Source organism: Lissotriton helveticus, chromosome 4_1, assembly GCF_964261635.1.
Source record: "Lissotriton helveticus chromosome 4_1, aLisHel1.1, whole genome shotgun sequence".
NCBI classification, from domain to species: Eukaryota; Metazoa; Chordata; class Amphibia; order Caudata; family Salamandridae; genus Lissotriton; species Lissotriton helveticus.
In genome coordinates, this window is record NC_136063.1 from 1,176,350,204 (window position 1) to 1,176,361,053 (window position 10,850).

Here is a 10,850-nt window from a genome sequence, read left to right on the forward strand (position 1 = left end):
CCGAGCGGAGTTGCCGTAATCGGCACGAGAACCAAAACGCAGTGACAAAGGCCGGCCAAGAAAGCGATCGAGAAATCATCCCTCTCCGCTCCCGGTGTTGTCCAGGTTGCGCTGCCCAAAGGCATGTCCAAGCACCCTGGCACAGAGTGCCGTGCCCCAGAGGGCAGCCACACCATGGAACCACGTAAAACACCGTACGACATAAAGGGCAAAAGGCGACTCAGTAAGCCTGCATCCTGAAAACGTGCATGCCCAATCCCATCTAAATACGGCCAACATACCTGTCCCCCACAAATAAATAGACAACGAAGCCGAATGGCTATACCGGGCGCCATTACCCGCGTGCGCCGAAACATGGTGAAACATACAGCCCATGACAATGGCCGCAAGCGGGCGCCATTAACCACATGCGACGGACAATGAACCAGCCCTCGCCCTTACCGCCCACCAGGAAAATGCCCGGTGCCCGCTACGACCAGTATGGCACATGAACAGCACACATGCGCCAGGAAGAGGCCGTATGTTGAATGCACTTCCTCCCAGAAGTATTGCTCCGCAGATGTAGCTCAACCCTGCACCCGAACAACACTCTGCTCGCTTCAGCCTGTTCGACAACACAGCGCCTGCTATTGAAACAATAATAGGACTCCCACACTGGTACGACAATACGCGAGACAGAGTGGCCTTTCTTCCACTGAATTTCAAGGCAGACCGACTCATTCTGAGATTACTGAAACCGGGAAACCCGGTTAACCGCGTGACCAGATTCTCGAAAGAAACATCCAGGGCCCAATGGTGATCATGACCCCAACACCCCTGCCACCGTTGGTGGTGGCCACTCACGCTAGAGGCCGAGGGCTAATGGGTGACCTAACATGGACTCATTACTCGCGCCACGGAAAGGTCGCACATCGAAGTTTAAGCTGAAACGTAACCGGGAGCCTTGCATGTGTGGGGTAGGCACGGCTGCCATGGCGCCTAGCTTCCTTCAGCTCCTTAAACCCCTAGACTCCAAGGCACCCTCGGCGGCGTTAACCTTACAATACGCCATACAGACATTCCCTCTCTCCCATCTTGCTTGGCCGCCTCCCCGTTCTAATACAACCTCTATGCAATATTCTTAGAAAGCATGGCCCTTGTTTTCAAGGCATCTGTGGCCGAACCAGGCAAACTTGAGCACCTCTGGATCTCCCCGCTACAGAGCAGCAATTATTCCCGCGAAACCGCACCCCGACCAACAGTAGCCTGGCCTCTGTCAAGCCATTTACAAAATATAGATTTTCCGCGTCCATGGTTTTGTTTGACAAAAGAACGACCGGATACCCAGAGGATGTTACGCCACCGAGCGGCAACAGACAGGCCAGCAAACGGGCATGGTTGCGGACCCACCGCCCCGACCCCCACCATCCCGACAGGGGCACCCGAACCGGAAGAAACGGCACGCCAAAACTGAGGACACCACCACCACTGGCGAAATACTCCGTTCCAGCACGGGCGGTGCAAACAGCCTATAGTGCCCGCCCGTGAACCCCGATGGCCCAAATATAATATTTTATGTACCGTTTCTAAGCACTGTAGGTACTAGGCATACGTATCCGTGCAGTAACGTTATCCATTCGGCCGACCTCAGCAGCAATACTAAATGCGTCGCTCCCCCCTCGGGATCCGCACTAGTGATATGCATAACGCTTCAGGGGCAGCCAGCAGAGGCAAAGCATTCCCCGAGGCATCACCCCAAAATGGCCCCCGGTGGGGGGGGGGACACTCCGTCACACACCTTCCCGACCGCCGCAGACTCAGAGCCAGACAAGCATGACCCAGTCAACCGCGCTCGAGGCCGCTGATAACTGCCGCACGAAAAACAACACCAGCATGAGGGGCGGGGGTTCGCGGATCTCTCCGGCCCCGACCCCTGACCAACAACACCAGTACTCCCAACTCCCACACGGAGCCACAAAAGGAAGGGGGGGGTGGGGGGGAGGGGCCCACAGCCACAGTGCCAACACTCACCAGAATGAACACGACGCAAGACCAGGCACGACGCGTCACCAGGACAAGCCAGCGCAGAGCAGCCCAGGGGACCAGACGTGTACAGCGCAGAGCAGCCACGGCGCGGGAGAGAAGGCCGAGCCACGCTGCTGGCCAGGATATACTTGCGAAACGCCCTCCCCCGTCCACAATGAGCCCTCCCTATTGGCTGTTGTCCGGGGGGGGCGGCAACGAGGGCGCGCTGCTGGCTGCGCTCGCCAGCTGTGTGGTACTAGGGCGCTGTCCCCCCATACTCCCCTTCGTGTCGTGGTGCCAGCGGCATGTAACTTATTCTTCTCAAGGATATGCATGTATGTATACATATAGCTACTAAAAAAAGCAAAAGTTAAAGTGACATTATAGATACGCCTTGTAATGATATAAACACTATTGTTATAAAACAAAAAACAATGAAATTCACCAATTTTAATTTTACTGTGCTAACTAACTTGCGCTCCTGTCGTGCACTGTTTATGTTCTTACTTATTTCTTCACTCCTTGGCATGTTAAACAACATCATTGATGACAGCTCAAATGAATTACCTTTGGCTGTGCAAAGAATGGAGTTGGACGCAGCACCTGGCCTGTGGTGATGGCCCTGCATCCAACCCCATCATGAGCGACCATCCCCCAGTCACACACAGCCTTTGCCCATACCACAACATGAGGTTGGCTGTAGAGCCAGCCCACCACTGTCGCACAGCATGTACCTGTTATTTTTTAGTTTTTTTTACTGTGATCCCACTGTACTGTGGCACAAACAGCACACCAAAGGTAAAGTGGAATGGTGCAAGCTACACCTTTTAGCATGTGCACGGTCCCATGGTACCCTACGTTACTGCTGAGGTACTTCACAGTGAGCCTATCTGAGTCCCGCAATACCCGTCAGGTCTTCACCAGAGGCATCACTGGGTTCTGCAGCACAATTATTTTTTATTATTATTTTGGGCCCAGGAAGGGTCCCTCTGGGAACAGCTCAAAAGGGCCTGGGGTCAGAGTACCCCCTACCCTGCCCCCTTTTACCTTATTTATGTTTTAGAAGCTCAGGACATGGGGAACGGGTCCTCCAGTCTTACATTTGCAGCTTCAACATTTCTATTGATGTTGCGGCCAGCCAATCAGATAGGCCGATACCCGGCCCTCAGTCAGGCTAAAGGAAAAAAAGCATTCTCCTTCAATCATGATGCCCTACGTTTTATATTTACAATACCACAGGAGTACTGTAGTACTCTCGCAGGACTAACCGTTAAGATAACACTATGGGCCTGATTTTGATCTCGGTTGACAGGTTACTCCGTCACAATGGTGGAGGCTAACCAATCTGCCTGAATATAAATCCTATAGGATATAATGGAATTTATATTTCAGAGGATGGGATAGCTGTCACCATTGTGACTGAGTAACCTGCCCCTTGAGATCTAAATCAGGCCCTCAATTTTGAAGCATAATTTCTCAAAAATGGCTGAACAGATTTACACAAAAGCACGCTTTCTGAGTAACAACCTAGCTTTCTGCAAAGTTTAGTGAAATACTGTTTACCTGGTTTTTCAGGGGGAATTCCTTGTGAAAATGCGTTTTGGGGCCCCTTTGCCCTTTTTCTCAGGCCCCACTTGACAGATCACCCTGAAACCTTCCAGGAAGGAAATGAGGCCCATTGCCACTGGGTAGTTATAGCTAGGACCGCTTTATATACATATATTTCACTTAATATCTAGTGCCTCTGAATTTTTTCATGTGCTCCTGACATGGGAGGAATCTGAAGTACATAGGGTACTGTCATAGCATCAGAAACACCTCCACGTGTTATCATTAATAGTCTTTAACTGACAGTACCTGCATATCTTGCCTTATGTGTTTGAATATTTGGACTATGACGATTCTGCAGAGGAAATACAGAATCTATCAATTTTTACCAAGAGTAACAATCTCCTACCGGTTTACACTCTTTGGGATTTATGCAACTTATATGACTGGGCGTAACCTGCATTGTTACTATTAGTACACAACGTGCAACTTCCTGTTTGACAGATTACTGCAATTTTGATGATTTTCATTGATTGTTTCAGGCGATTAAACATGAGTTTTGGTGTTCTCTTGTAGGTCCATGTCAATTGCTGCAAGCCTTGTCAGCGAAGACACAAAGACGAAGTTTTTGAACAAAATGGGCCAGCTGACCACTTCCGGTGCTATGCTGGCTAACGTTTTTCAGAGGAAGAAGTAACAATGTTGAGACTATTCTAACATAACACTATGATGGACCTCATACAGATTTGTTCCTTGTACTTGAAGAACTTGTCTTTTTATTTTTTGTTTCATGTTCTAATATATTTTATTCTAACCTCCAAAGATATTTGCACTTCATTTGAACATTGCTGTGTGTCTCTTCATTTTTTTGGTTATAAGTGTGGTTCATAGAAGGAAGAATCCATAGTCTGTCTCAAATCCTTGTTCTATGTTCTGTCTGTTATTTCCAGCATCGTTTTTATAGTGATTTTTATTATTTCTGATGGGATATCTGCAAATACATGTTATGCACTGCACCATTATAATGGTACTTAAATAATGTAAATTTGAAGTCATTGTCATAAAGTAATAAAGTTAAATCACTTACATATTTAAATTATGGAAGAATAAAATCGACTTTTTAATGTATTGTTTATAAACTGACAAGAAAGCACTACCAGCATTACCCTGTGCCTTTGAGTCCCGTTAATAATAGGATTGTTAAGCAGAGACATTGCTGCGAAAAAATATTTTTGTCTCAAACTATTATCTGCTGTGGAATATATAGATCTATAAAACCCAATAGCTGTAACCCGGAAACAGGAACTGATCACAATATCAGGGTTGCTGAAATGTTCACATCTAAATAAAAATGAAAATATAGAACGGCAATTTGATATGGCAGAGTTATTTAAGAACAGTAACATAAAAGTAAAAGGTTAAAAACCTTTGAGAAAGCGTAACCAGTTATTCCACAGCGCCGGTCTCCAAAGTGCTACAGTCACTTGTGTAGTTTGAAAGGAAGCGCACCCTGTGCCTACATTTCAAATTGCTGCTGGTTATTTCCTCAAAGCCACTGAATAATGTGCTGTGTAATGCTTCATTTTATTAGCGTTAAATGTCCCCACATTCTTGCCCCAGGCAATCTATGCTAAATATATGAAAAGCTGTATTCAGTAACATAGAAGAGAGAATGTTTTTAAAGGCCTAAAACATGAACTTTCCAATAGTCTTAATTGCCCTTTAAGGCATTGTTTCCGGTTAAATGCCAGGCTCGCCATGAAACAGCTTTCTTGGAGTTTACCCTCTGCTGGGCAGTGCATGACATCTTTAACGTCATCCATTGCGGTAAAAGAAAGTTGTGGGTCTGTGTTGCACCGCCATCTTGAGTGAATCTGTACCCCTCTGCCCATGAACTGGCAATGAATGTGAAGAGATTCACTCACTTCACAGGGACACAGACACAGTTAAAAGTAGGGCCTCTTTTATAACACTGGTTTATCACAGTAACCATTCCTTGCAGGTAAAATATTGCCCCACTAATATGCCATGAAGAAGTGTAATACAAACTGAATCCTTGGTATACCCTTCGTCACCTTACACTGAAATGCAGACGCATGACGCACGTACTTTAAAAGCCAGAGACTTTATTTTTTATTTTGTACACCATGTTTTAATGTTCGGTAACTGTTTTCATAAAGCTTGTTGTACAAGGTGAGCGAGCGAAATAAGTGCCTGTAACGCGGGTCGGGCACCACTTTGAGGCATTGCAAGTTATAGGATGTATATATAGCCTTTAAATGTCAAGGGTTATTTATTATGTTTATTTTAAAATTGAAAACCCCTTTGCTTTTCTTATGTAATTTGCATAATTCAGACGTGGGAGCATTCTGTACTCAGGCAGGATGTGTCATAATTGAATTTGGGTTCCAGGCATCCTGGGGTGAAGAAAGGAGTTTGTAGAACTGTTACTTTGTTAAATAAGGTTTTTCATACTTCTAACAGTATGCTGTATCTCTTCTGTTTGATTTTGGTTCAGTGAAGCTATTTTTGCTTCGCCTGTGCTGGTGTAAAGGAGAAAAGCAACAGATCTGTATCCTGTATTTAAAAAATAAACATTAATTTTACCTCTTGAAAACATGCTGTTTTCCGAAAACTATGGAGTCTGCTGCTTTGAGATTTGTTGGAAGTGAATTACAGTCAAAGTAATATGGAATTTTTGTAAAAAAAATAAATAAAATTATTATTATTACTGGAACAAATAAATGTATTATATGTGCCAAATCATACAGATGCGCTGTATATTTTTATAGAAGTCGTCCAAAGTCTTGATGGTAAAACGTTTATTCTGCACTATCCATGCTTCCTATTAGAAAATAGGTTAATGTATCTAGGATAATCCTTGTCGTCAAGCCATGAATTTAGACTCTGCCATTCATGAGGTTTATGTACACACCTTAATCAAAACTCAATTAACTCTGCTATCAATCTCATAATGGGACATACGGTTCTGGGGAACTGACACAGAACTTTAATTTTTCGTTGCTCATTTGGTGTTTGGATAGATGCAAATATATGCAATAAGAATTTTTGTTTTCTGCCGGCATCCATTTCCCAAGTCCCTGGCCTCCGCTGCTCAATATACTTCTCCAAAAACATGGACCGTACAGTCAAAAACTAACATACACATAAAACACTGCACAGAACCTTCTACGATACAACCAACATGGCTGAGATATGCTCAGTAGTCAGCTATCTAGGCTTCCGAAAGTTTGTCATCAAGAAGTTCCACTCACACATTTAATTGACTGCCCAGTAGGCCTATTGACTAAGAGGATGCCTAAGTATTTGGCAGCTCGCTCTGGCTTGATATCTCAAATAGCAACATTTTTCACTCAATGCTTATGAATAAGATGTAACCAGGCAACTTGGCATATGACCCGAAAACGATACATGTAACACGTAAAAGAAGATCGCAAAACAATGGATTTAGAACATATTACAAGTATACCATGGTAAACCTGGATCCCTGGGAGTAGTCTATAGGCTACCAAAAAATGCTACAAGGCCATACCAGTGGCACAATATGCACTGTACAAATGCCGCTAGCAGTTCAAAGTAAAATCATGTCAGACTGCTTGTGTTGCTCACCCATGCATCCCTCTATGTCCTCTAGCCAGATCTTTTTATTTTTCCAATGCTTGGCTTCATTTTCTAACAAACTGACTGTAACCACAACTGTATCATTGCCATCTTCGTAGTTCTGCCCTCCACGTGATGCTGTCCACTTGTTTGCCAAGAATAAATAACCTTAAAGTGGTCTATGAGAGACTGTGTGGCATTGACCCCCCAGAATATGGCAACTTTAATCTGCAGTAAGAGTGTCTGTTACCTCCTTTCTCTGTTATGCGATTGCTAGTGCCTTGATAATGTGGTTTTCTTTCATGATGAATTGTGATACAGAAGACCGGGTTGTGTATGTGCAGGAGAAATGGACAGCCCTCTGTAAGTGATATTGTTTAAGATATCTTTATTAGTTTTCACAAGTAGAACAATGAGCCAGTGTGCTCCACAAACATCGGGTAACAACCAGGCATGGTGGTATTGTGCATCTGGCAAAAGAACAGTAAATGCAAATACAAAGCCCCCTCCCCTCCTCCTCCAAAGAAAAATAAACTCACGTAATAGAAATAGTGTAGACCAACAAGGAGGCCCCAACCAGCAATGGAGCAGATGTGGCAGGAGTGAGCGACGGTGGGAGGTCAGCCAAGCGTAATAGCCTAAGATATTTGGGACATGTGAGCTCTGTGAATTCAGATGTCGGCAACGTTACCAGAGGGGCCCAGAGTTCGTGAAAGGAAGCCTCGGGGTTGGTCAAAGAGAGAAATGTTCTCCATCCCCAAGATAAACCACAGTTTGTTTAACCAGCCTAACCTAGTAGGAAGTACTGCGGTACCTCAGTGTGTCAGAATGTTCTGTACTGCCGCTCCCACCGTGCGGTGCTATTTGTTTACCTCTCCGAGAATGGAGCGGGAAGGTGATGGCGTTGGGGAGGCCAAGAAGAATATAAGCTGGGAATCTCGGGGTCTGTGTCTCAAAATGGGAATCGATCTCGTCCAGTATTTGTGACCTATACGTCCCCAGGGAAGGGCAATCCCAGAGCAGGTGAGTGAGAGTGCCATGCGCGCCGCAACCTCTCCAGCACAACGGGCTGCGCGAGGAGTTGCTCCTATGGAGCCTTACAGGCGTCAAGTACCAGTAGGTGGCCAACTTGGTGGCCGTTTCAATGGATGCCACATTGTGAGCCGTACGGCGGGCCCGGTGGTGGATGTCCTTCCATTCTTTTGGGGAAAGTTCCCTTCCCAGCTCGCCCTCCCACCGTAATTGCCCCGCAGTGTTCGGGGGGACCCTCAGGAATTTATACAGATCCGATGTCAGGCTCGCATCACTGTGCCTCGAAATCAGCCACCTCTCAAACGGCGTTAGCCTCCGCTCCCTCCCGTACCCCTTCCTGAAGCACTCAGTGTCTGATCTGAAAATAATGGAATCGCTCCGTTTCCAGAAGCCCAAAATCGGTACGAAACTCCTCAAACGGGTGCAGGCCAGAAAGATCAAAAAAATGCCCGATGAAACGGGTAGCCTCGGTCGTCCACTGTTGAAACTCTCTATAGTCAAGGCCGGGCGTAAAGTCCGGGTTCTTCACAATAGGCGTGATGGGGGATGGGAACATTGTAAGTCCTCTCGCAGTGGCAGTCCGATCCCAAGCTGCCATAATGGGCCAGGTCACTTCAGATAAATACAAACTGCGATGGCGATGCGGACTGGGCAGAAAGGGAACCCCCCCAAAGAGTGCGGGCCGCAAGAGCCCTGTCCATAAACAAGCAATGCTTCTCAGACTCTGGCTGAGACCATTCCACCAATGCCTGCAGCTGAGCCGCCCGCCAATATGTCAAAAGATCTGGAATACCTAGACCTCCCTCCAACGGATCTCTACAAGTGAGATCGCGGCGCATCCTGGCTCCTTGGTCCCGCCAAATAAATTGCTCTATGTCCTTCTGCAAGGTTCGTAGAACCCCAGTGGACGGCATCAGCGGGAGTGTATGAAATAGGTACAGAATTTGAGGTAACAGCACCATCTTCACCGCTGCTATGCGTCCGAGCCATGAGAGGGAGTGAGGCCTCCACTTACGGAGTGAGGTGCGCACTTGTTTCAGTAGGAGCGAGTAATTCATTTGTCGGGTAAGAGAAAACGGTAGGTGACACTCGGAGTCCCAGATATTAAATGGCGTGCTGGACCCACTGATTCTGAAAGATCTGCCGGAGGAGCACCAGCATCTCAGGCTCTAGGGATAAGTTAAGAGCTTGTGACTTCTGCACATTGATCTGAAAGCCTGAGACTAAGGCGAAGTGAGGTAATTCGTCCAAAAAAGCGGGTAGGGAATCGCAAGGACGCTCCAGGGTTGCCACCACATCATCGGCATAAAGACGAAGCTTATGCTCAGACCCCAGAAAAACATCCCTCGGATCGATGGGTCATCCCGAATGCGTTGGGCTAAGGGCTCCATATACAAGGCAAAAAGCAGTGGCGACAGTGGACACCCCTGCCTAGTCCCTCGACGTATCGGAAAAGCCGCCGTCGCCACCCTATTCACCCGTACTGTGGCTGTGGGATTCGCATAACACTGGAAGATCCAGGCTATGAAACGCACAGGAAAGCCAAAATGAAGCAGGTTTGCTCGGAGATACGGCCAATGAACCCTATCAAACGCCTTCTCAGCGTCGACAGAGAGGACCATACATTCCGCCGGGAATCGCTCGGAACGGTCCATAAGATGGAGAAGGTGCTTAGTATTATCCGAGCACTGCCGTCCGGGGACAAAACCGGATTGATCCGGATGTATAAGACCAGGATGAAATTTAGAGAGCTGCGTCGCCAAAATGTTGGTAAAAATCTTTAAGTCCACATTAAGAAGTGATATAGGGCGGTAGGAGCCACAGAGACAATGATCTTTTCCCTGCTTAGGTATAACAGTTATTAAAGCCTCCAACATTGAGGAAGGGAAGGGAGAAGACTCAGTCGACCCTACGGAATTAAAAACGCACGCAAGAATAGGGGCCAGCTTCCCACAACATTTCTTATAAAAACCCGAGGAGAACCCATCGGGACCAGGAGACTTGTTATGCTTAAGAGGGGCAATCCTAGAGATAACCTCCTCAACTGGGATGGGGGCTTCCAGTTCCCCTGCCTTGGACGGTAGCAACGCGGAGGTGGCCGCTTTCTGAAGATACTGAGATGGGGCAGCGTCAGGCAGCACCTGAGCCGAGTATAATGATGCATAGAATTGTCGAAAAGCTTCGACAATCGTCTCATCTTCCCTACATTCCCGCCCCCCAGCATCTTGTATCAATGACACCTTTTGCGCTTGTCGCTAGGCACGGAAGCGGTTGGCAAGTAGGCGCCCACATCGATCGCCCCCAACATAGAAGGAATGCTTAAGGCGTAAAGTTGCATACTCCGCCCGGTCAATATCTAGCCCAACGAGTTGCACGCGAGTGGCTTTCAACTGTCGCCAGACTCTCGGCGATCCCGTGCGCTGGTGAATACGCTCTAGCTCCACTACTTTGGCTGACAGGTGTGCGCGCTTCTCCCTCCTGTCTTTATTGTCTGCAGATGCAATGCCAATAAAGACCCCCCCTAAGAACCGCCTTCATCGCCTCCTAGAGGGTTGTCATAGAAACGTCTGCCGTATCGTTTAAAGCTAAGTAATCCGCTATGTTCTCCTCAATCTGTCGCACAACTGAGGGACGTTGGAACATGT

The 10,850-nt window shown here is 47.0% G+C and overlaps 1 protein-coding gene across 9 annotated transcripts in view; it reads left to right on the forward strand.

Moving 5' to 3' along the window:
- Positions 1-6,320, forward strand: part of RELCH (RAB11 binding and LisH domain, coiled-coil and HEAT repeat containing) — an 878,561-nt gene extending 872,241 nt beyond the window's left edge. For all 9 annotated transcript variants that reach the window (XM_078687764.1, XM_078687757.1, XM_078687759.1 and 6 more), the window contains one exon: positions 4,129-6,320. In XM_078687764.1, the coding sequence (XP_078543890.1) occupies positions 4,129-4,249 (121 nt within the window). In that variant the 3' untranslated portion in view covers positions 4,250-6,320. The remainder of the gene's footprint in view (positions 1-4,128) is intronic.
- Positions 6,321-10,850: the final 4,530 nt, after the last annotated feature.